This window comes from Dermatophagoides pteronyssinus, unplaced genomic scaffold, assembly GCF_027571235.1.
Source record: "Dermatophagoides pteronyssinus isolate colony J.1.1.1.1 unplaced genomic scaffold, Derpt_VIB-CSIC_2022.12 sq0013, whole genome shotgun sequence".
Taxonomy (NCBI): Eukaryota; Metazoa; Arthropoda; class Arachnida; order Sarcoptiformes; family Pyroglyphidae; genus Dermatophagoides; species Dermatophagoides pteronyssinus.
This window is the reverse complement of record NW_027461537.1, coordinates 642,755-669,477: the sequence shown is the minus strand read 5'-3', so window position 1 is coordinate 669,477 and position 26,723 is coordinate 642,755. Positions and strand designations below refer to the sequence as shown.

The 26,723-nt window shown below is 26.5% G+C and overlaps 4 protein-coding genes across 17 annotated transcripts; 2 read left to right on the top strand and 2 right to left on the bottom strand.

Moving 5' to 3' along the window:
• The first annotated feature begins 2,854 nt into the window (after window positions 1-2,854).
• CaMKII (Calcium/calmodulin-dependent protein kinase II) lies at window positions 2,855-19,326 on the top strand. 13 transcript variants are annotated; one of them, XM_027340371.2, is made up of 15 exons: window positions 2,860-3,013; window positions 8,055-8,862; window positions 11,306-11,400; window positions 11,557-11,616; window positions 11,673-11,866; window positions 11,927-12,113; window positions 12,185-12,279; window positions 12,340-12,589; window positions 13,083-13,175; window positions 14,275-14,340; window positions 14,957-14,989; window positions 15,626-15,796; window positions 17,239-17,313; window positions 17,417-17,456; window positions 17,596-19,326. In XM_027340371.2, the coding sequence occupies exons 2-15, from the start codon at window positions 8,783-8,785 to the stop codon at window positions 17,720-17,722; spliced, it is 1,566 nt and encodes a 521-aa protein (XP_027196172.1). In that variant the 5' UTR covers window positions 2,860-3,013; window positions 8,055-8,782; the 3' UTR covers window positions 17,723-19,326. The 13 variants fall into 13 exon arrangements, with proteins under 13 accessions (XP_027196174.1, XP_075677978.1, XP_027196176.1 ...); XM_027340373.2 differs by lacking the exon at window positions 14,957-14,989 and having other exon boundaries at window positions 2,855-3,013; XM_075821855.1 differs by lacking the exons at window positions 2,860-3,013; window positions 8,055-8,862 and adding an exon at window positions 10,456-11,072 and having other exon boundaries at window positions 15,626-15,763.
• Window positions 19,310-20,435, bottom strand: LOC113790723 (uncharacterized). The gene is made up of 4 exons (XM_027340419.2): window positions 20,275-20,435; window positions 20,106-20,208; window positions 19,962-20,042; window positions 19,310-19,898 (listed from the first exon to the last, which is right to left on the bottom strand). Exons 1-4 carry the CDS (start codon window positions 20,381-20,383, stop codon window positions 19,559-19,561), a joined length of 633 nt encoding a protein of 210 aa, XP_027196220.1. The 5' UTR covers window positions 20,384-20,435; the 3' UTR covers window positions 19,310-19,558.
• Window positions 20,436-20,669: 234 nt separating this feature from the next.
• On the bottom strand, window positions 20,670-22,174 carry LOC113790687 (innexin inx3-like). Its single transcript, XM_027340381.2, has 4 exons — window positions 21,763-22,174; window positions 21,335-21,679; window positions 20,965-21,255; window positions 20,670-20,907 (listed from the first exon to the last, which is right to left on the bottom strand). The coding sequence occupies exons 1-4, from the start codon at window positions 22,090-22,092 to the stop codon at window positions 20,812-20,814; spliced, it is 1,062 nt and encodes a 353-aa protein (XP_027196182.2). The 5' UTR covers window positions 22,093-22,174; the 3' UTR covers window positions 20,670-20,811.
• Window positions 22,175-22,863: 689 nt separating this feature from the next.
• LOC113790688 (uncharacterized) lies at window positions 22,864-26,360 on the top strand. Of its 2 annotated transcripts, XM_075821864.1 has the most exons (4): window positions 22,864-24,071; window positions 24,132-24,231; window positions 24,390-25,034; window positions 25,317-26,360. In XM_075821864.1, the coding sequence occupies exons 1-4, from the start codon at window positions 23,688-23,690 to the stop codon at window positions 26,036-26,038; spliced, it is 1,851 nt and encodes a 616-aa protein (XP_075677979.1). In that variant the 5' UTR covers window positions 22,864-23,687; the 3' UTR covers window positions 26,039-26,360. The 2 variants fall into 2 exon arrangements, with proteins under 2 accessions (XP_075677979.1, XP_075677980.1); XM_075821865.1 differs by lacking the exon at window positions 24,132-24,231.
• The last annotated feature ends 363 nt before the right edge of the window (window positions 26,361-26,723 follow it).

The window sequence follows — 26,723 nt, the reverse complement described above, 5'->3', positions numbered from 1 at the left end:
GTTGATCTTTTTTTTTTCATTTATATGATCCTCTGCATTTTCATTTCAATTTTGTTGTATATTTATCATATGTTGCTTACTTTCTGTTGTTGTTGTTGCCGGTTAAACATTGTACTTTATCAGTTTACAAAACATACAGAACATTTTGGTAAATGATATTATTTACAATTCGGACGATAAAATTACTGCTTCTATTTTTTTCAATATACCCAAAAATAAACCATTGAAATTAATTCGTATTTAAAAAACGATGAAACAAATTCAATGAGATGGAAAAATACAAGACAGACATATGAAAACAAAAAACAAAGAATGAAAAAATTCTCCACCAAAAAAAAACCTACATTATATGTTTTATTTGAGTATTTTTGGCAACAATTTTTCTTCTTCTTAGGAAATAAAATAAAAACGATAAAAACAAAACAAACAAGTATCATACAAAGTAATCATCAGTCATTCAGTCATTCGGTCGATGGTGTTATATTCTGAGAATGAAACAAACGAGAAATTCAGAATATTCTTTTAAAATCATTTTCGGTTCATAGTACAAACTGATGACGAACAAACAAATGATGACGCCATTCATTGTTTGAAATTTATAATCATTCTGTTTTAAACAGAAAAAAACGACAAAGAAACAGAAGAAGAAACAACAACAACAACAAAAATCATCGATGCTACTACCAAGGAAATCCAAAAAAAAAAAAAAAATAACTGTTGATGTTGATATTTGTTTCTAAACAAGTGAGAAAAAAAAGGGAAAATTCTTTTTACACACACACACATATACATTACATAGATGTATTGAAAGAATATTTATAAAATCAAATATCATCATTGATAATTACCACTAGCATTTTAATTTTATTTGTTATTGAGGATTTTGATAATTGTAATGTTGTTGATGTTTCCTAATTCTATGATGGATCTAAAAACATACAAAACACATTTACATACACACAACAACAACAAAACATAAAACAAAACGACAAATTATAATAATACAAACTATCGTTTTTTCCCTTTTATTGATGTCTGTGAAAAAAAACATAATAACAACAACAACATTATGTAATGATATTCAAATGGATCAAAACAAATATTTTTGCTCATCATCATCATCATCATTATCACCATTATATTTATGTTTATTTGGGATAAATTGATTTTGGATTTCAATTTCTATTCGAAGAAGAATTAGAAAAAAACGGTTCAATTTGAGGTTCGTTATTTTTTATTTGCTAATTTAAAATTGATTTTTTTTCAAATGAAAAAAAGATACAATACAATTTCTTATTCTGAAATTATTTTTTCTTTAAAACAGTTTATTATTTTTGATTGGAATTCATTGAAATTATAACTTTCATCATCAACAACGACAACAACAACAATTCAACAAATATTGGCTTTTTTAATGTCAATCGACAATAATAATAGAAAATCAGAAATTTTCTCTATTTGATGAATTAAATTGTGGATGAGATCAAAAAAAATATGAATGAATGAATTGAATTTGGCGCCATAAACAAACAAACACACAAGAACAAACAAGAACAGGAAACCATAGTAATGTTTTTTTTGCAGGTATTATTATTATCTATCGACTACTACTACGACAAATACTATGTGTTCCAAACCTTTAAGAATATTCCACTAAATATCTCACACACACACACACACAGACACACTTTGAGCCTACATTCATATTATCTTGCTACTATCATCATCATTTATTCTGGAAGAATTTGTTCCAATTCATGTGGCGCCCTCAACAACAACAACAACCAAAATTATGTGGCAACATTCAAAATGTGTGTGTTCGTGTGTGTGTGTATAACAGAAGCATTAGAATCAAAAGCCTAACAATTCATCCATCTTTTCAACTTGATAGCCAAAAAAAAAATTGTTCATTGTGTGATATTCTGTGTTAGTGTTTCGCTTGTGGAACTCTAATGGAACCGTCGTTGGCCCGACAACGACAAAGACGATGATGACGATGATGATGACGACGGCGTCTCACGAACTGTTCCAAAATATATTTCGAAAATATATACTGTAATGTGTTTGTGTGCTAAAGTGTATGATGTGGTGGTCGTTTTGGGTGGTGATCAAAAAAAATAAAGATATTCCAAATAATTCTGTTGTAGAAGCATTATATTTTATCCCAAAATTCATCTAGTTTGGTTTTTAGATTTTCTTTTTTTTTGTCGTCACCATCAACAACAACAACTTTAGATCGACCGTTCCAGAAACCAGAATTTCGTTATTTTTTTCTTTTTCTCTACAAACAACGAAAAAAATATAACACTAATACTATTGTCGCCTTTGCCGCCGCCGCCGACTTCATCATCCTCATTGACGGTGTATTCTGTCCCAGAATCCAGAATTCATACTACACTCAATATTCACACACTCATACACCACGCTCACACAATCAAACATATAAAGAGAAAAGACAAATTTCAATTTTTTTTTGTATTCTGTATTTCATTTCAATTCTATCCATTGACTCATTTTTTTCTATTTTCAGTATTTTTCTGTGTATATATTTGTTTGTTTGTGTGTATGTGTGTTTTTGTGTTTTATTCTTTTTATTCTTAAATTCAAATAATAATAATAATAATAATAATAATAAAGATTCATAAACTCGACATTTTCATTTGAATCTAAAACAGACATCCGAAATAAAAGATAAAATTAAAAAAAATAACAGAAACAAAACTTGACTTTCATCTTTATTCTGTGTGAAAACAACAACAACAATATATTTTGAAACAAACAAACAAACAAAATTGATCAAGGAAAAATTTTCTATTTGAAGAATAATCAAGTAAATTCGTTGTTATTTAGTGAATCTTGGTGTTTTTTTCAAAAATAATTATCATCATCATTATTCTATATTTGTGTTTTACTTTTTCGCTTTCGTTTCATATATTCTTCATTTTTGTTTTTGTTTTTTGGCCTTTTGCATCAACAGAAAAAAAATAACGTATATATAGATATAATCTACAAGGTTTGTATATAATTTCTTTGCATATTGGATATTTTTCATTCACAAGGTTACAATTCACCTTCTTTTTCTTATTACCTGAAATTGACCCATATCTTCTTGTTTCAATTCGCTTTGGTTTTTTTCTTTTAATTTTCATTTTATTTCAGTTAATTATTTATTATCATAATAATTATAACTACATGCATGTGTGTGTAGTGTTTTTTTTCATATATTTTACCTATCTGACCATCTTTTCGATCCAACATCATTACCATTATCGTTATTATTATTATTATTATTTTGTTTGCAATAATAATATTTTATTATTATTATTTATTTTTTCATTTATATTCTTTATGTTTGTTACTATTTGCTGTGTTTATCTGTTTTTCGTCATTATTGTTTTGGTTTCATTCAATTATTATTACCTTGTTTTTATGTTTGTTTGAAAATTGATTTTCTTTTTCTACCTTTTCGGAGATTCTTTCTTTTTGTTTGAACTTGACTTTTGCATTAATCATTTCATTAAAATGAATGATGATTAGTCCAGAATATAAATTATAAGAAAAAATTGTAGAATGATTCTTACCTAAAATATTGATCTATTTTTCTGAATGGTAACATGGGCAAAAAAAAATGAATTTCAGATTTCACCAATAAGTAAAATAAACAGGATTACAGAATACACTTGACCTTTTTTTTCTCTCTTGCCATCATTTCAATTTTGTTTTGATGTTTGGTTGAATATTCATCATCATCATCATGAACGACCGCAATTCTGTTGGATGTCAATCGATTATTAATTGATTTGTAAAGAAAACATTTACAATCGTCAAAATGAAAAAATATAACAATTTTGTTTTCATTTTTTGCCCTAATTATCTTCATCATCATCGTTGACAGTGTCAAGTCAGTTGATTCATTTGATTAAGTTGAATTTACCAAAGAAAAAAAAATGTCATAACAACCAAGATTCATTAATAAGAAACTATGACAGTTGTTCAATATGGAAAGTCAAGTCATTATGTTATGATGTTCCTGATTCATGTTTTATTTTTGGATTTTTTTTCTACAAAACAACAGAATCTAAATCAGAATGGTAATTTCAGTGTTTTTTTCATCTCCAAACATAAAAACCGATTGATTAGATAATCAGCATGATTAATTAATCGATCAAACCGCAAAAAATGAATGAATTTTTTTCGATTTTTCTTTGTTTCATTTTTCACTTCATTTCAAAGATAACAATGCTTTCGCTTACACAAACACACACGTACGAACGCCCTCATTTTTTTATTTTTATTTTCAACCAACTTTATTTGTTCACTATATCGTTTTGTCTACGTGTGTTTCTGTTTTTCTGGTTGAATCGATCCAAAAATTCGTTACGTTCTGTTTTCTCAAATCATTCTGTTCGATTCGATTCTTATGATCAAAAACAGAAATATTGTTTTAAATTTTCCAAAATTCATTATTAAAATTAACTAATAATAAAATACATATTCATAATGTAAATAAAACAAACAAACAAATGAATTTGTGAATAAATAAATAAATTTTTAGCTAATGAAATTACATAATTTCTTTGTTTTTATAATTTGATTCGATGAAAAAAAATTGTATATGACAATGATTGTCAATTGTAATTATCAATCGATATATACACACACACATTTGATTATTATTAATGAATAATAATGTTTTGAAAATAGAGATGGAAAGTAAGTTAGTTTTTTTTCCTAAGTGGTTTGTTTTTCTTTCGTATTTCGAATACAAATACAAATAAGAATAAAATTAAAATGCATTATTCGACAATAACGATACAATTTACCGAATGAGCTTTTTTTTCTTTTCTATTTTTTTCGAGCTGGGCCATATGAAACAGAGAGAAAAAAACTGATGATAATAATAATAAAAAATATATATTTTTCTATATATTTTAGATGAAAATCTACGTGTCTTGTTTTGATAATAATAAATATTGTAAATACAATTTTCTCTATATACAAAATATATTCTCTATACAGAGTGTTTGCAACAAGAACAACAACAAAAAAAATAAGTCAAGAATATCTTATTTGTCTTTTTTTTCATCTATTACATCATGTATAGAATGAATGATGAAATTTAATAACTTTTTTTTTCTTCTTACAAACATCCTGTATATCACTGTTCTTTTTGAACGTGAATTTTATATTTTGTTTTTTGGTTCTCGTAAAAAAACAACCTATTCATAGCGATGATAGAAACAAGATGAAGAATATGATGACCGGATTCTATTATTCTTGAATGTTTTTTTTAAATAATATTAGTTACTGTTGTTCAGATGATGAGATTCTTTTCTTTTCGTTTATATTATTTTCTTCATTCACCATCGGTATTGGACCGTGCGATTCGAAACAAAAACGAAAACGAAAACGAAAATGAAATAAAATAAATGGAAAAAAAAGAAATTTTCCTATCCAGGTGTGAACAATGTGAACAACAATGTCGATAACGGTTACAATATTCTCGTTTGGTCGTTCTCAGTTTAGATTTTTTTTTTACATTTCTCATTTTCACATCGTTTGCAGATGACAGCATTCATTTTTTCTGGAATTCCAAATTCAAATTGGCTATTTTTTTTATCATCGATTCAATGATATTGATGATTTATTTTTGAAAATATAAAAAAAAAATATTCTATAATGGCTATAATCTGATATGATGTAATCTTTTTCTCAAAAAAACATTCACGCATAAACACACCACAGAACAAACTTTGATGATCAATTTACTTTACTTTATTTCTATTTTTTTTAACATTTACATTCTCATTGATCAGATCAACCGAATGAAAAAATACACATTAATGACATTATCCAAGAATAATAATAATAATAATGGATCATGATCTTGGTTGATGATGATGATGATTAGTTACAAAAAAAATATATAATCGAAATGAGAAAGAAAATGTTTTTTCTCATTTTAAATGAATTTCTTTCTCTCTCAATCATTATCAATATATATTACGTCAACATCGACTAATGGTAAAGTTTGACATTGGTTTTCGGTTTTTTTTGCTTCTTCTTCTTCCATTAATTCAAGAAAATATCAATAGATATTATTAATAGATTAGATTCTTTTTGGAACCGTGTTTGTGATTGAAATTTATTTATTTTTTTATTATTACTTCATTTCCTAATGTTTTATCTGTGTAATTTTATCATCATCATCGACATCATAATTAGGTCTGGTTTATTTTACTTCTCTTTTTTTGATTAATGTTTTAATTGACTTTTGTCTGGAATTGTATTTATTCTCTATCTGTGTATATTCCAAAATAAACACCTTGAAAACTTTTAATTTTTTTCCTGACATTTCTCTTTCTTATTCTCTGGTTTCCAATTTACAAGTATTTTATTAAAATGAATCCGATTAATTAAATTTGATTTTTGTGGATAAAATCATCACCATCTTTTTACATTTATTTAATTAAGTTCATTAGGCAAAAAAAATTGACCTTTATATTTCCTTTTTGTTTGTTTGTTTTTGTTTGGTCGTTCAAATCCGAAACAAATATCCAATATAATTTTATAATATTAAACATTTGCAAAATGGAAATGGCAAATGTTTTGCTTTTTTCTACAATCATTGTCATGACAATATTTGGATACATAGTATACAGAGAGGGAGAGAACAACATAGACATAGTAAATATGAAATTTTCCGATTGTTATGATTACAAATAAATCAAAATGATTAGAAAAAACTGATCGAAAAAACAACAAGAAATTTTTTTTTGTGTTTTGATGAATTTATTAGGCAAATCAGTATCCTTTGATCTTTTGAACACAATCATTTTATGTTGCCTTCATTTCCAAATTCAATCAATCGATTTGATGACATTTTGTTTTTTCAATTTGTTTTCATAACACAAGTAACCAACGGACGATCATCATCATGATGATGATAATGATCATCAGATTCAAAATTGGTTTCCATACACATTGGATTTGTTGCTATTGAACAAGTAGTTTACCTCGAAAAAAAGAACGTAGTATCCACTACCTATGATGATTATTATTATTGAATAAACATTTCCATATCATCATTCATTCACTTTGTATTTCATTGATTTGAATTGTTCAACAATTTCAATGTCGTTTTTGTTTGTTTGTTTGTTTTGCTCACCAATCATTCGCCATCACACAGGTAAATTTTATGGTAAATTTTATGTTGCCATCATCACCACTACTACCATTAACATTATCATCACCGATCACACCATCAATCCACCCACATACACCGAAGATTTTTTTTAAAAATACTTTATTTGTAATTGAGATGTGAAATGAGAAATCGCAGTGTTTCGATCAAGGAAACATCATTTTCCTTATTTCAAATTTTTTTGTTTTGTTTATTCATTCAAATATGCGGTGCAAATTTTCTATTGATTTCAAATATTGATTTCTTTTCTTTTTTTCATTTTAAATCAATTATTAAATTTTGTTGATGTTGTTGTTCAAGACATCATTATCATTATTTTTAAAAAAACAAATGTTTTTTTTTAGCTTTTGGATTTCCGTTCAATTTTCAAATATCTTTTTTTTGTTTTGTTTTGTTTTGTTTGATTGTCAACCCACACAATGATAATACATTGTTGATGGCTAAATGAGTTATTTATTATTTTGTTTCTGTTTTCATTATAATTATTTTTGTGTTTTTTTTCAGTCCGATAATCGGATTATCTAAAATAATAATAATAATAATAGTAAAAAAAATTATAATAGAATTTTACAATCATTTTACATTGACATTATTATTATCATTGTTTGTTTGTTTGTTTTGTTTTGTTTGTCCTTATCTTCGATTAATATGTTTGAATATTTGCCTCTGTCATTCTAAATGATTGATTGTGGAATTTATTTATAAATTTTTTTTTCATACATATCATCATTTGACATCTAGAAAAATAAAATTTGTTTTTTGTTTCTGTTTAATGTTCCTCCTATTTGGTTTTCTATTTCTATCTATAACTAATTTCCGTTTATCATTATTATTATTTCAATTTTGACAGGTTAAATTCATTCAACCACATGTGTGTTTGCGTTTTTGTGTATAAACAACAACATATAGCGTGCTCATTTGTTTTTTCATTGTTGGAATGCTAATTTTTTTGGATCATCCTTCGTCATCATCATAATCATCATTATTATCACCATTACTTTTTTTTGGAAAATTCAAACAGAAATTCTGTGATCATCATCATTTAAGATATTATCAACATCATCAAGAATGTAATTTTTTTTTTTGAAATCATTTTTTTGAAATTAATGATAGATGAAATAGAAAAAAAATCAATATTATCACTGCCAATCATCAAATGTTGATTGAATCTACAATAATTTTAATCTTGATTTCCGTTATTGATATTGTGCATAAAAAACGATCTAAAATCAAATTTGAAACAACAAAAAAAAAGTTCAACAAACTCGACCATCAAACAATCAATAATATATTCACCGAATTCATTCAGTTTAATAACAACCAACAACAACAACAACAACAAAATTTACGTTCCAATCATTTTACATTTGTTCTCTTCGTGTCTTTATGTGTGTGTGTGTATGTTTTTTCTGTTATAAATTCTAGTTTTTATTCATTGTAACATCCGGTAACGACAACAGATCGGAAATATAATTAATATTTATCGTAATTGATCTGATAATAGGAAATTAAAATAATAAAATAAAATAAAACAAAACTCAACAGTACAGAAAAAATCCACTATATAATATAATAGTCATGATGTCGACTCATTCTGGTCAACCAGTTGCCACAACACGTTTCTCCGATAATTATGATCTCAAAGAAGAGCTCGGAAAGTAAGTTACAAATTATTATTATTATAATAATAACAATTATTATTATCATTAAAAATGATCATAATAATATTATTTTCATTCATGGATATGAGATTGATTAATAAGAGAATCATTACTATTATCAGAATTCTGTTTTTTTTTACGTTTAACGAATTTTGATTTTGGATTGTAATTATTCAACCATAACCATTTATATATGAACAAACCACTTTCACATATTCATCAGACAAATGAATGAATAAATCCGAAAATAACTGTCGGATTTGATACGATTTTTTTTCTAGCTGTTATTTAGTTTTATAACAACACTGACAACAACAACAAAAATCTGATGATATAAATATGTCAATGGAATTTATGTCAGTAATGTTTATAGTGATTATATGGCGATGAACCAACCAACCAACCAACCAACAACAACAATAATAACCAAAAATCATTAAGAAAAGAATAAAGAAGAATTAAAGGATTATTTTATCTGTATTCAAGAAGAAAAAAGAAAAGAAATAATAATAATAATGTGTGTAAATTAGGAAAAACTATTAGATATGATCCATTATCATTATTATCAACCCTTTTTTGTTTTTCTCATTACTTGTTTGTTTGTTGTTGTTGTTGAAAATGCAAGCATATAAGTGAATAAAACAAAATTCCTTGATATGCCAATCATTTATAAGTTTTATTTGATTGTAATTTGGTTGATGGTGGTGGTGTGTGTTAAAAATAATAATAATAATCAACGCTTCAAGCCAACAACAAAAAAAAAAAAGCCGGCAGAATATTTTATTCAAACCAGATTTAGAATCGACTGTTGTAGTATTTCAAACTATTTTTTTTTGTATGAATTCAAGAAAAAAAATGATATAAAATTGTTGTTGCCGATGTAAATTGTTTGTTACTGATGATGATGATGATGATAGTCAGTCAATATTCTTTTCTGTTCTTGAATCTTGTATTGCTCATACTGTCTTATTTTATTCGATTTTCTTTTCTTCATTTTTTTTTGGCATCCACAACTTTATTATCGTTGTCGTTGTCGTCGTCGTTGTTGTGTATGATCATCATACATAATAATACAAATTCCATTGTAGGTTATTCCGGGGTACTTGTCTTAGATTCTGGGTTAAATTCATGCACAGAATATAGCAAAACAACAAACGAACAGGGCAAAACAACATATGAACGACGAACAAAATGAAATGAACAAAAAAAAACAACTATTCGATTGGATATTTACTTTTTTTTTGTACAACAATTCTATTTATTTTGTTTGTGTTTTTGTTCAATTTGATTATTTTATTATCATCATTTCAAAATTGAATTTAAGAATTCAATTTGAATTTTATTTTTCGTTTAAATATTGCATCTTTTTTAACGTTTTGCCAATCTTGTGATTTAAAATTGAATGTTTTTTTTTCGTTTTCGTTTTTTTTGAAAACAAATAAAACCTAATATCATCATTATAACGTTGTTGACATCATCATCGTTTCTTTTTTTCATCAATTGTGCGCGTCATTGCTTACGTTTGAAATGTTTGATGATGAAATTCTTCAGCATAAAACCAAATAAAACCAAATGAATAAACAATTAAATTGAAAAAATTTGCTAATGGCAATTAAAGATTCAAATTATCCATATCATCGTCAACATTTAGCTGATAATAATAATGATAATAATGTTGATCAACATTTGATACGTCAAAGACAACAACAACAAAATGATTATTATTATAATAAAGAAAAATTTAGTAAATCAGAATCAATATTAAATATTAATAATGATAATATTGTTACAATTTTCATTATATTTATAATAACAATTATAATTATTTTATTAATCAATCGTATCAATAAGATTTATTTGTTTATTTGTAATTATAAACATGTTTATAATCAAAAAATTGATTTAATAAATAATGATGATGATGATGATGAATGTAATAACATTGTTGACAATAAAATCAATAATAATAATAATGATGATCATTATTTCCAACAAGAATCATCATCATTGATTCAGAATAATAATAATAACATTATTATTATTGATCGCCATCTACCATCATCATCAAATGATCGACGACGATCATCATCATGTGAAAGTGATCATCATCATCATCATACTGATATATTACTTGATAAATATAATTTTCAATTAAATGAAAAAATTCTAGGCGAATTGGTTGGATTTCCTGGAGCGTCATATGGATCGTAAGAAGAATTTAATGGGAAATTTTTTTTTCCTGATAACAAAATGAATGAATAGATTTAGCCTTTGGCTGAAAAAAAGAAATTCCATAGAATATATTACAAATTCAATACATTTATGACTGAAAAAGAATTTCGAAATTCTTCAAGCAATTCAGAATTTTTTTCGTTTTTATTTTTCAATTTCTAATTTTGATTATATTTTTTTTATCATTAAATTTTTTATCATTTTGTAGAGGAGCATTCTCGGTTGTACGAAGATGTGTACAAAAATCTACATGCCTGGAATTTGCTGCCAAAATAATTAACACTAAAAAACTTTCATCTCGAGGTAGGTGTTTTTGTTTTGTTTTGAAAATAAGTATATTAATTTTGATGATTTTCTTGTTCTTTTTCTATGTTTTTGGCATATTCATTGGAAATTTATATGCCAATTTTAAATCTTTTGAATTTTTTCATCAAAAAAAAAAAAAATATATCAAAATAGATTTTCAAAAACTCGAACGTGAAGCACGTATATGTCGTAAATTGAATCATCCAAATATTGGTAAGTTTTTTTGTTTCACATTGAATTTATGTATAAAGTTTTTTTTCTTTGTACAGTTCGTTTACATGACAGCATCCAGGAAGAAGGATATCATTATCTTATTTTTGATCTGGTCACCGGTGGTGAATTATTTGAAGATATTGTTGCACGTGAATATTATTCCGAAGCAGATGCTTCCCATTGTATACAACAGATATTGGAATCCGTTAACCATTGCCATATGAATAATGTTGTTCATCGAGATCTAAAGGTTTTATTTTGAGTTTGACTTTTATTTTTTATTTCATTATTATTGTCTTATAAAATTTAGCCGGAAAATTTACTATTGGCCAGTAAAGCTAAAGGTGCCGCCGTTAAATTGGCTGACTTTGGCTTGGCCATTGAAGTTCAAGGTGAACAACAAGCGTGGTATGGTTTTGCCGGTACACCTGGTTACCTATCACCTGAAGTACTAAAAAAAGATCCATATGGAAAACCAGTCGATATTTGGGCTTGTGGTATGTGATTTGCGATTAAACATATATGATAAATTCTATGATAAAATAATTATTTGATTCTGTTTGATTAGGTGTGATCTTATACATTCTATTAGTTGGCTATCCACCCTTTTGGGATGAAGATCAACATCGTTTATATGCTCAGATAAAAGCCGGAGCCTATGATGTATGTATTTGATTGGATATTTTTTTGAATTCAAATTTCATTTTTCCCTTATTTCAATAGTATCCATCACCTGAATGGGATACAGTAACACCGGAAGCTAAAAATTTAATAAATTCAATGCTAACGGTAAATCCGGCAAAACGTATAACAGCAGCCGAAGCATTGAAACATCCTTGGATTTGTCAACGTGAACGTGTTGCTAGTACATTACATCGACAAGAAACAGTGGATTGTTTGAAAAAATTCAATGCAAGACGTAAACTTAAAGGAGCTATATTGACAACAATGTTAGCAACGAGAAATTTTTCCAGTAAGTTTTCATTTCATTTCATTTTATGTTTCCAATTATTTTTCGTCATTTTTTGAGGATTTTTTTTTGTCATCGGATTAGTGTTGAGAGATACTATTTTATTATTGCAATTTTAAAATAATCAAGAAAAATCATCAGATGATAATTGTAGAATTAGATGTTCGAATAAAATAACAAAAAAAAGGTGAAAAGAAAAGAAATGATAATGATGAGACAAATTGGGAAATAAGGTAGCAAGCTTGTTGCGCTTGTTGTTAATTCAATTAATTTCAAATTAGTTGGCTTCATTATTTGTTCTCTTTTATTTTTTTTTTTTTTTTAATTTTCATTATAAATTTCTTATTTTTTAATTTTATTTTTGTTTTTTTTTTTTTTTGTTTTAAAAAAATTCATTTTCTGCCTGCCCGATGCAATCATGATAAATGTGCCTGTCCATATTTCTGTGCTTTTGTAATGATGATGATAATTGAAATCGAAAAAAAAACACACAAAGGTCGATCAATCATCAATAAGAAAAGTGATGGTTCACAAGTAAAAGAAAGCACTGATTCATCCAACACTACGTTAGAAGACGAAGATACTAAAGGTGTGTACCATTCAATTTGAATAAAACAAAAAAAAAACATATTCTGTTTCATTTTTTTTTTGTTCCGTTTATTTATCATGATCGAGTTTTATTTTCAAAATTCTCTGAGTTTTTTTTTCGTTGTTGTTGTCTATAGAAATGCTTGAATCTGATGTTTTTTTTCTTTTTAAACATTTCTTTTGATTTCATTATTATTAAAAGAGAAATGAACCTAATTAAAGTAATTTATTTAGTAAATTAACCCTTTTCTATTATTGTATTTAGTTTTCTTATTTTAGTTGAAAGAAAAAAATAATTAATAATCATTAGAATCAGAATCAGTTTTGATGATGATGAAAGAGCTAAAATTTTTGTTTGTTTGTTTTTTTTAAATCTGTGCTTGCTTTTTGTGTATGGCCTCGGCAGAATTTTTCTTTTCTTTTGTTTTTGTTCCGAAAAAATAAATTAAAAAATGTCAATTTTTTTTAGTCTCGGCTTTTTATATGCGTGTGTGTGCGCGAGCGCAAGTAATTTATCTATTTGTGTGAATTCTTCATTAAAAAAAATTCAATCAGTATTATCATTAAAATTTAGTTCATTGTGTAAGAATTGGAGTGATAATGGAAAATTTCAAACAAAAAAAAACGACATTTGCCCTAAGAAGAAAATTTTTTCTGTTTGTTTTTCCCAGAAATTATTACTATTTTTATTCTTTTATTAATAAAATCATCAGTTTTTTTTCAAGATAAAATTAAAGAATCTCTAGCATGCGCACATTTATGTGATTTTTATAATTTTCATTTTTTCAAAAATGTCTAAATTTTTATCATTTTCTATAATTTATTATTCTTATTTTCCTTTCCTTTTCCTTTATTTTTTTTTAAAAACTATGAAAATTACCAAAAAAACAAAACAAAAATTCTTGATAAAAACCAAAAAAACCAATTAAAATTGATTGAATATTTTGATTGAAAACAATGATGATGATTGATAAAATCAAAACAAAATTCGGTTTATTTATGACATCGATGACCACCACCACCACCACCATCATAATCATCATTTTAACTAAAAATCAAATCTAAATTTTTATAATAAAAATAAATAAATAAATGGCCAGATTGTCTACTAAATCAACACGGAGTTGAACGAAGTCGTACAGTAATAATGGCCGATTCATCACAAGGTATTATCCAATTGATTAAAAATTTCCGTGTAATTCAGTACAAATAATAAAAACCAATTGCACACCAATAATTTCACATGTAGAAAATTTTCAAGTGAAAAAAATGTATCCTTTTCTTAGATTTGTTGATCATTCATTCATGACAAACATATCCCTCGTATGTGTGTCGTAGATTAATGTGTAGATTAATCCTGGTAGTTTGGTAGTACCATTAAAAAAACATTCAATGTGGTTTTGTAAATGTAAAATGTTTTTTCATTGTAAGCTAAAATCTTTCTTCTTTTTCTCTTTTTTTTCTCTCTCTTTTCTTTATTCCCATTGATTTTCTCATTGATCCAAAAATCATCAATCTAATAATGAAATCGACTCCGAAATTTTCCCATTAAAAAAACCTATACCATTCGAAAAAATAATAAACCAAAAACCGAATGATTAAAAAAAATCCTGGGCCCCTTTTATCATCCCGATTACGTGGGCCCAATTTTTTTTTCTCCTCTCAAATCCACCCATTCCTATTGAAATTACACCTGAAAAAAAAACAATCTAAATGAATATCATTTTCAATAAAAAATAAAATTTGAAACAAACAAACAAAAATATGAATAATGATAATTAGCTCGTCTATCCAATGGTGGTGGATCATTCGAACGTAAGTATCCGTTCATCCAATTATATATCATTTGAAAATAATTAAAAAAAATGGGATTCATCCTGAGCCAATTAAACAAGCCAATTAATAGATTTAAAAACAAATTGGATTGACACATTGCATTCGGTAGCTAAAAAAAATTAAGGCTAAAATCATTTGAATATTTTCGGAAAAAAAGCTTTTTTTTTATATGGAACTCAAGTTTACAAAATCACCTCTTTCCTAAATACACACAAACTTACCTACACCTGTTTCTTCTCTGAATATTTTTGTTTTCTGTTAGATCAACCAAAAAAATTCTCGATCAATTAAATCGATCGATTTCATGCGGCTTTTGATCTTGAACCAAATGTTTTAAATCAATAATTAATGCATGTCCTTTCACATGATAAATGAAGAATTTTTATTCAATTTGTTAATGTTTAATAATTTGTTTGATTTTCGGTTTTCTGTATGTCTTTTTCTCACCCATTTCATTCGTTTTAATGCATGCCATTTTCAATTTTTTTTTGTCAATCATATTTATTGTAATTAATCAATCAATCAATCAATCAATCGAAATTAATTAATTAATTCTTTTTTTGTTTTATTCCACTTTGTGATTGGATCATCATCATTGTTTTTAAATATATATAGCACGAAAACAAGAAGTGATCAAAGTAACGGAACAATTATTGGAAGCAATCAATACGGGCGATTATGATACATATGCAAAATTATGCGATCCAAATATAACAGCATTCGAACCGGCAGCATTGGGAAACCTAGTGGAGGGTGTGGACTTCCATAAATTCTACTTTGACAATGGTCTCACACACACACAAACATACAGACAAAATATAGTTTATTTCTTTTGAAAAAAAAAAATAATGATGATGATGATATCTAATCATCATTATTAAACATTTATTGGATAGAGATTCTCATAGTTAAAAAAATATTTCATTTTAAATTAATTTACCTGTACAATCTGTATCTGAACAGAATTTTCAATTGCAATAAACATACACACACACACATCATTTGAAAAACGTAAACAGGAAACTCATCAAATTTAATTATTTTTACATCTGAAATTTTGAAAAAAAAGAATGAATGAAAAACAATTCAGTTTTGAAAGATTTATTTTTTTTTCTTCAAAATTTCATTTCTTTTTTCATTATTCTTTCTTTTCCAATTCTTGGAAAGAGAAAAACTTTTTCAAAATCTTTATCACATGAACCAATAGAATAGAACATTACATTCACTAGAATGAAAACAACAACAACAACAACAATACTAATCATGATTAACCAACAAATGACAACCCTAATTAGATTTTGTTAATAGGGGTTTCACACTACAGCAATATTTCATGAAATATATACACGAAAATATTTCAGCCCATAAGGTTGAAATGGACTGAAATATTGCATTTGAAATATTTCATTCACATTGCTGCTAGTGTGAAACCCCTATAATAGAAATCTTAATTGAATTTTTTTTGTTTTGTTATTTGTTTCAACCCAAAATACACATTATTATCGTGAATTTTATATTTATATATTCAAGTCGATGTTGTTGTTTTTGTTTTCGTTCGCTGTTCATCAGTATAATGATTTCTATTTGAGTTTATTTTTCGATGACAATAATAATAATAATGATTAATCAATCGATTCAAATATCGATATACAAACTGATAATAGTGATGATGATGATGATGATGAGGAATATAACTTTTTTGTTTACAAATGATAAATTTATTTGTAACACTTATTATTTACAATTTTGAAAAATAATTCTCTGAAATCTTTATATTAGAAAATAATAATAATAATAATTTTATCCGTATTACACAAGATTAAATTAGATTAGTTTATTTTATTTTTTTCTCGCTATAATCATCATCATCATCAGTGACTATTCATGTTTAGGATCATAGAATAACATTCACATGATATAAATACATACACCTACACACACACACACACACACACATAAACCCGAATTATTTTCAAAGAAAAAAAAACAACAAACAAATTCAATTATTCATTCACATTCTTTTTCCCGTTTCCTGTGTTGTTGTTTTTTTATATATATTTCCTTTTAAATTCAATGTTGTTTCCGTTCTTTTTTTTCCTTTTTTTTTATTATTATTTCACAAATTGTTTATCTGTTATTAATGCCTGAATTTTTTTTCTCTGTTTTATTTTCTGTTATTCAATATGGCTGGCTAAACAATACAATACAACTAACAAACTACTATACAGTATTTGGAAAGAATTGTAAATCAATCAATTCAACTATATTGAATCCATCGGTTCATCTATTGGGTGATGATGCCGGTCAGTAATTTTAAATTTATTTCCGTATATTTCTAATTTCCGGTTAATGTTGTTCTTTTTTTCTGTTTGTTTGTTTTCATTGAATTCATTCATTCATTTGTAGCCTGTATCGCCTATATTCGTTTGACACAATATGTTGACAAGTAAGTTTGATTGACACACACACATTGAATGAAATTTGTAATTTAATTTTCTTTTTTTTCATTTTCTCTCGATTTCATTCAATATTATCTATTAATGATGGAAAAAAATCAACAACAATAACAACATCATCATTAACAGACAAGGCGTCGCTCATACTCAACAATCGGAAGAGACAAGAGTATGGTTACGTAAAGATGGTAAATGGCAAAATTGTCATTTACATCGTTCAATGCGTACAGTATCTGGTCATCAATTGGCCTTTTGACCATCACCATTACGAATCAATGTCGTTGTTATTAAACCACCACAACCATATCGATGACTTTAAAAGGAACAATCTATTTTTGTTGTGTGTGTGTGTTTGTTTTGAATTGACAACTTTTTTTTCATCAATTTATCATCGTCTCACATACGACATTTGATTCATTTTGGTTTTGAAATTAGAATTGTGTGGAAACAAAAAAAAAATTTTCAAATTTTAATCTAAACCAAATATACAAATAGCAAACATCCATTCATCTTTACTCCTGATAAATTAAACGAATTGAATAATGATAATTATATTAAAAAAAAATCAAACAAAACTAATTCCGAGAAGCTAAAAAGCACGCCCATATTTTCAAAAGACATTCTTCATTCGAAACAACCGAAAACACTAAAATGACTGAATGAATAAAATCATGAATGAGCCAAAAATAAATAAATTACTTTTTCATTATCACACACATTACTACAAAATCAAACAAATTCTAACCGAAAAAAAAAATAAAATTTTGATTACATATCGAACTTGTAAAATTTGCTCCGACAAAAGAAAAAAAAAGATATCCACCGACACACATCCACATGATTGTTTTTTTTTTGATTTTAGTTGAAATTTTTGGAAATGTTTTCTTCTTCTTTTTTTGCAAACAAAAAACACGTACCTTTGAACGTGTTCCTGTGTTCGTGTGTGTGTATGTGTGTCTATTTCTTGTGCAAATTTCTTGTGTTAATCATTGTGTTAATTAATCTTATCTTGTTTTTTTTCCATTTGATCTAATTATTATTGAAATTAATAATGTCACTCTTTTTCTCATCCACTCCTTAATCGTTTGTATGCGTGTGTGTGTGTGTATTGCCATAATTTTTAAATTTCACAATTTTTTTTCTTTTTTTTTGCTATTTAATAAAATAATTTTTGGAAATTACAAAACCAAAATGAGTGAAAATAATCTGTCATCCATCCACTATTACCAACACCATTATCAACCACCAAATTCACCAAAAAAAAAAAACACATCCTCATCTTAAATGGCCTATTTTGCCTAAAAACAAAATGATGATAATGATAATTTCTCATATTTCATTTACACGCAAACACACCAACAACATCAATCACCAAATCATACTTATTGCTTTCTCACCCACACACACACACATACACTTTATATATCTTTTTTTTTTCGCAAAACAAAACAAAAAACTAATGATGATGATCGATATGATGACATTTTGATAATTTTATTAATTATCATCATCATCATCATCATTATTATGATCACAAAATGTCTACTTCCTCTTTCATTCATTCATTCATTCATTCATTTTGTTTGTCAAATTTTCTTGTTAAATTGTTGATAATTTATATTCCTTTTTTCTTCTTTGTCTCTTTCATTCATTCATTCATTCATTCATTCATTCTTGTGTTTTTTTCTGTGTGCCCATTATTTTAATAATTTATATTTAAAAAATTTTTTTTGTTTTGTTCTTCTTCTTCTTCTTATTCTTGTGTGTGTGCAATTGTATAATTGATAATAAAAAACAAAAAAATTTTCATTGATAAAACACATTTATTTAAATAAATAAATAAATAATTCTTTGTCACAATTGTTTGTTTGTTTGTTTGTTTTAATTTTTTCTTGATAAACTTGAAAAAGTAATGAATGTTAGATGTTGAATGTAAAGGTTTTAAAATATTTTTATTCTTATTCAATAAGATTTCGGTACTGTTTTATTCCGGTAATTCAAATTTCGATAACATTGATGATGGATGATAATTTAAGAGGAGGAAAGGGAAAGAGAAAAATGATTCAATTTTAATTATTAAATTCAATTATGATCAATAGCCACCACCACCATTATTATTATTATAGCCATCATTTCCACCACCATAGCCACCACCATAATCCCCATCCATACTACCACCATATGATTCACCTGAAGAATAACTACTACTACTACCACCATAAGATCCACCCGAAGAATAACTACTACCGCCACTGCTACCACCACCGTAATTACCTCCACTATATCCATTGTTCATAGGATAGCTCATAGAATTTCCATATCCTCCGCCACCATAACCCATCATGATTGGATGTACATGTACTTGAATATGTTTTGGTTGTGGATATGGATAACTTTGTTGACGTTTACAACCACTACCAATCATCATGATCCTTAAAATATGGAATAAGAATTACTTTCATCGAAAAAAAACAATCATTAAAACGATAGCTTACATATCCTGGCCTTTCTTTTTGGATTTTTTACTTGGTGACATCATAAACGGTATCATACTACATGGTCCACCAGCGATCATACTTCATAAATATCGAAAAAAACCATTATTAATAATAGAAAATTAATCCTAAATTCAAACTTACGTGCCATCTTTTCCCGATAGAACTAGCATTGGATCACCCCCATAAGAATTTCCACCACCACCATAAGAACCGCCACTACCACCGGCCATATTACCTAGCATTTCTGCGTGATCAGGTTGATGATGATAGATGGATTGAAAAGATTATCACAGATAAATATGATACTTACGGATGGTCATTTCGGATTTTTTACAATCAATCACAGTAATTAACGATAAACAATGAATAAACAGAATAGTTACAATAGATGAACAGGTTACTCGAAATAAAGTTGCCATTATTGAGTTGTCAAAGAATTGTTTTTCTGTTGAAATTATTAGTTTATACACGACAAATGTTAATATTGACGAATGAATGACTAAAATTTGATAGTTTTTATACTGATCGTCTGACGGAAGAATACAAAACAAATATGAATATGAATTTTTTCGCCAAAAAATTATAATCGAAGAGAAAATAGAAATTGATTAAATGATCCGTAAATATCATTCTCATGATAAGATTTTGAGAATGAAATTCCAACATGATCATTGATTGTCATGAATGAATAAATCAAACGGGTCATGACACTCAAATAATTTATGAATTTATTTAGTAATTATCATTAGAGAGAAGTAAATCAGTGAAAATGAAACGAAATAAAAAACAAAAACAAAAAACAAAATTTTCATAGTGTCATCGCCGATAACAGAGAAAATGATGGTCATTATTGTATGCCATTGACTTTTTCATCGTTTTTTTTTCGGTGAACAATTTCAATCAACAATTTTATCGTATTCAAATGTCCAATATTGATCGGTAGCTGAAAAAAATTCCGAATAAATTAAGCAAATTCTTTTCCAATTAATTTCATACATACCATTCTAATGATTAATATCATTGAATAATCAAGTTCAATATGCTTGATTCGACAATTTTGTAAAAATCTATATTGAATATAATATGAACGTATTGTTGGAATGGAAAGTAAAATAATTTTTATCAATTCGATTATAATTAATAATGCCATTATGAATAAATAAAACCATATAAACAATACAATTCTACCTAATAGTAGATTAAATCTAATCGAACATAATAATTCTGTTCGTTGTAATTGACCACTATTACCATAATAACGATATGTACATGGTACTATTGTCGGGAATAACTATTGTTGTTTTTTAAATGGAAATTTGATAAAATAATAATGATTACAACAAAATATTCAATATTACATAAATTATCACCTTTTGTCTGGGATCTTCTTCAATTGTAATATTATTATTTGATTGAAATTTGATCCATTCCCAACCATAAATCAATATTGATTTAGTATTTGGTATCATTGTCCAGGAAAACATTCCAATCATTAATGGTAATGAAATTAATATCCATAAATGTATGAATAAAATTATTATTGTCATATGATGATTATTATTATTGGTAATTCGATTCAATTTATTTAGTATTTTTATTGTTTGTTTACGATTATGATGTCCAAATGAATCGATTGAATTATTTATTGCTGATTGTAAACAACGACAATTTTTCGATCGAGACCAAATTGTTTTCGGTAATATAAACATCAAACACTATAAGCAATATATTAATTGATAGTTTTGGTATTTATGAAAATAAGAGAACAAAATGAAAAATGGAATTAGCATCATATTACCATTGTAATCATGATTGGTATTAACCAATAATAAATACGATTAAAATGATGAACATTATTATGATCATTATCAACATCATGATGATAATCAGTAAAACTTGATTCAAGAAAACAAAGCGATTCGGCCATTTCATAATCGATATTTGAATCATTTCCAATACAAACAATAGCTGGTCGAAAAAATTGTGAAAGAAAACAAAACCAAACAATACCCATATAGATTTGCCATGAATATTCAATATATAACCATAATGTAAAATTCCATCGAAATTCATTCGATTTATTTGATTTTTTTGAAATTTTTTTATAAATTTTCTTTATCAACGACATGATTGATTGTTTTAAAATGATGATAACCGGATCAAATAAAATTCAGAAAGAAAAAACTTGCAATTACAAGCGCTATCGATAGATGGCAGAATTAATTGATCAAAAATGAAATTTTATTCCATTAAAAAAAGCTAAATATATTCGAAAGCGATAAATTGTTCGATTTCAAATGATAATGATGGATATCTTCTCTTGTTCGTTTGTCCATGTTTAATGACATTGTAGAATTAAAAAAAACTGTACGGTTGACAATGAAAACTGGTTGAATTTTATCTGCCAATCCAATCCTCAATTCAAGCTAAATAATGATAATCATGTTTGATAATTGGATTTTTTTTCAATCTGCTAAAAAACCAAAAAAATCAACAACCCTTTTCATTTTGTTTAAAATCCTATAAAACCCATACACACACATTAAAAAAAGTATGATTGGAATGCTTTTCGATTGCATGATCAAAATTGAATTCAAAAATTCATTGCCGTTTGTTTCATTAGAAATTGTATTGCATGTGTGTGTGTGTGTGCTGATTATTGTTTTAGAATATTGATGTAATTAACATTATGACGATGATTATAATGATTATTGTCATCAACATCATCATCATCATGATAATCATAAGGTAGTGTTAAGGTATTGGTTTATTGTTTTAGGCATTGTTCAACAACTTTATTCACAATTTATTGGACACAATTCGTTGATCATAATAGTGATTTATGTTTGTTCGGTTTCTTTTTTCATTTCTTTTGTTTAATCATAATAATGATGACAGCTACAATCAACAAGTGAAAAAAACTAATCAAATATTTTTTCTTAATTAAACTTCAAAAATCGAAAATTGATCAAGATTTTTCTTTACTTTTCTTTTTCTGATTGATTAATTCAATCATATTTATCGATTTATATTCAAACAATCAATCAATCAATCAATCAATCAATCATTCACACACACACAAACCAGAAAAAAATTGATTGATTTTCTGACTTCCTTTTCCTCTTTATGTTTTTTTTTCAATTTTCTTCAGTTATTATCTTGCTCAATCATCATCATCATCAATATGTCATTGTGTGTTTTCTGTTTCTTCCTATTTCTTTCAATAATGATAATGAATTATTGATTAGTGACATTAAACAAATCAACAAAAAACAAAACAATATTTTCCCCTTCATTTCATTTGTTGTTCCATTCGAATTTCCGGTTGATTCGAAAATCGATGAAAAAAATAAACATTTGTTTCACAAAAAAAATTGATCATATTTTGCTATGTGACCTTTCAATTTATCGACACAGCTGTTTAACATTGATCGATATGGATTGATCGATCATAATTAATAGTGAAATGTTTTGTTTTTGTTCACATCTGAAAAAATGTTGTTCCGTGTTGAATATATTTCTACAACATTAATGGCCAATGATCGATTGCAAACTATATTCCGTAATTTAATTTTTTTTTCAACATATGTTTGTCGCTAATAATTATCTTTTTTTTTGTGTGTGTGTGACTATTTTGATGGACAAACCACTTGTTGTTATGTATATGTGTGTGTAAATGTTTGTGTTTTATTTAACTGTTTTACTATCAATCATAAATCTTAAATGAACAGAGTGAGAGCTGATCTTTTCTGGTTAAAACCAGCCAACCAACCAATTCATTTAACATACTTTGGTTTTTATCAATTGAATCAATTTGACCGTGTAGTGTTTGGTGTTCCAGAAAATTTTCTTTTTCTTTTTTTTCTCAATCGATCTGTACATTGTTGTTGTTGTTTTGCTTTGTTGTTCCAAAAATCTCTATTCAAATGTCTCAATAACTATCAAATCCTTAAACACGCCTGGCAAAAAAAACAAAACAATCGTTTTGTTGACAATTATATCCTAAATATACACAAACACACATCGATTAGATCCGACCTTCTACCACGAACAAGACCATCATCATCATCATCATCATCACCATCCCCAAATCATAATCATTGCCAGGTAACTTAATTTATAGTTTAGTTGTAGAGAAAAAGTTTTCTCTTTCTCTCTTTCTCATAGCGAACAATTGTTTGTTTTTTTTCGGTTTCTGGATCATGGCTACCAATCATCCTTTTTTTTATTGCCATTTTTTATAAGATCATATTCAAAAAAAAAATAAGTACAATTTAATCATTAATTTTGATAAACATTTAATATCATTAATCAAATGATTTGTCATTGAAATTCATTAATATTACTTTTTTGTTTTGTTTTGTTTTGAATCCAATCATAATGATTTATTCATTTGTTTGTTTGTGAATTCATAATGTAAACCAGAAAAAATGATGAATAATCAATTGAAAAAGTTTCATCCAAAAACATCATCACGATTAACATTAATTTCCTCATCATCATCATCACCATCATCGACATCATCTCGATTATCATCATTGAATTCAATGTCACAACAACAATCGAAAGAATTACGAAAGAAAAATTGTTGTAATGATTCAATTTTTTCATTCCAATCGGGTACCGAATCATTATCATCTTCATCATCTACATCCTCATCTAAATCATCATCATCATCATCATCAGGTTTTAATCGTATTAAATGTCATTGTCCAAATGTTTATCAAAATCATTTATTAGAATCAAATATTAACTATGATGATTATGATGATAATAATAATAATCATAATAATAATGATAAACTAAAAAGTGCCAATAAAATTATCGATAAACAAAAATTAAATCAAAAAGTTTTGATGATGGATGGTACAAATGTAAAACGTGTATTTCTAAGTCACCATCAACAACAACAAAAACTACCAACAATATGGACATCAAAAATATGGCCATATTGGCAACAGAATTTTCAATCATCATCAACAACAAAAAATATAGATAATATTATAATTGATGATAAAAATGTTAATCATCATCATGATGAACAAACAGCCGGTGTCATCAAACTTATCGGTAAATGTTTAAAGATTCTTTTATTCAAGATGTGTGTTTGCGAAAATTGTGGAAAATTCTAAATTTAGACAATTTTTGTTTGTTTGTTTGTTTGTCTATTTCAAGCATGCCTGGGCGTTGTTTGTTTTTCAATTCTCGTTCTGAAATTTTCTTCTTCTCTGCTTCAGAATTTGATTATTCAAAGAAAAAAAAACGAATATGAATTTTTCATCACTCAGAAAGAAACTGGGGAATTCCGTTTGAATAATAAAAATTTTGTTTTTTTTCTCTCACTACATTTAGGATCATTTTTAATTGGAATACTATTTTTATCATTGGTTGCTATTGCTGTATTTATTCGTGTCGAAACGAATAAATCTTCTACGATAATGATAATGGATACGGCTGCTTCATCATCATCATCATCCAAAACAACAACAACAATGACATCGAATAGAAATAAAAATTCAATGATAGAAAATAATAGCAAAATAAAAAATAACAACAACAAAAATGAAAGAAATCATCAAAATGTTAATAATAATGGTGCTATCATTCTAGCATCTTTATTATCATCATCGCCATCAAGATTATCATCATCATCACCATCAAATGTTGAGCCTAATCCAACAACATTACAGATGGTAAATAGTTTATTAATGGAAGATGTTGATTCCTTCAACAATAACAAAATTAACAACAGTAAAAAACGTGAAATTCAACCACCGACAACAATAGAAACAATTGAAAAGCGAAAAATAAATGAAACAAATCCGATTCTATATTCGGAAGCCAAATATTTGCCATCATCAACAATTAATTTAGCAGAACAAAAAAATCCAAATGAAATGATTAATAATAATAATAAGTCAACAACATTACAATCGATTGTGATACCTACACAACGTATCATCATTGAAATGGACATTAAGGTCACCAAACCAATAATAACACAAAATAACAATAATAATAATGATGATAGTGACAATGTTAATGATGATGATAATAATAATTCATCATCTTGACGATTTATTCAAAATTATTAATATCTTAAACTGTCACACACATATCAGAATAATAACAACAATCAGAAATGTCATTTCTTTTCAATTATTGACTATCATTCTTTTTTTTTGTTTTCCTTTTTTTTGATTCTGTCATTTATATATTTTTTTTAACCTTGAATTTTGATTAAAAATCATAAAATTTTTTTATTCTCTTTTCGTCTTTAATTTCAAAAACAATCGATGAATCATTCCAATGAATGTTTTTTTGTTTTTCATGATGAAGAATTCTGTTTTTCATAAACTGACAAATGGAGAATAAGATGAAAAATACGAAAAACAGTTATTTCAAAAGTTTTTATTTTCTTGTCTAAAAATATACTGTACAACATCTGTCGAAAGAATTGCGAGAGAAACAAAAAAAGAATTATTCAATTCAACTTTATATAAATCAGTCAAACAGACAGACATGAAATGACACATACCCGCATGTACAAACAAATCGAAATTAAAAAAAAACAAGAATTATAGCAACAACAACAAAAAAAAGACAGATGTAATTTCTTTTATTTTGTTGTTGTTGTTGTTGACGATATTTGGTAATCATAATTTTCGTTTTGCTTGAAAAAAAATTGCTCGAAATTGGTTGAAAAGCCCGGCAACAACTTTGCAAATGTAATTACAAGAAAAACAAAGAAAGAAATTA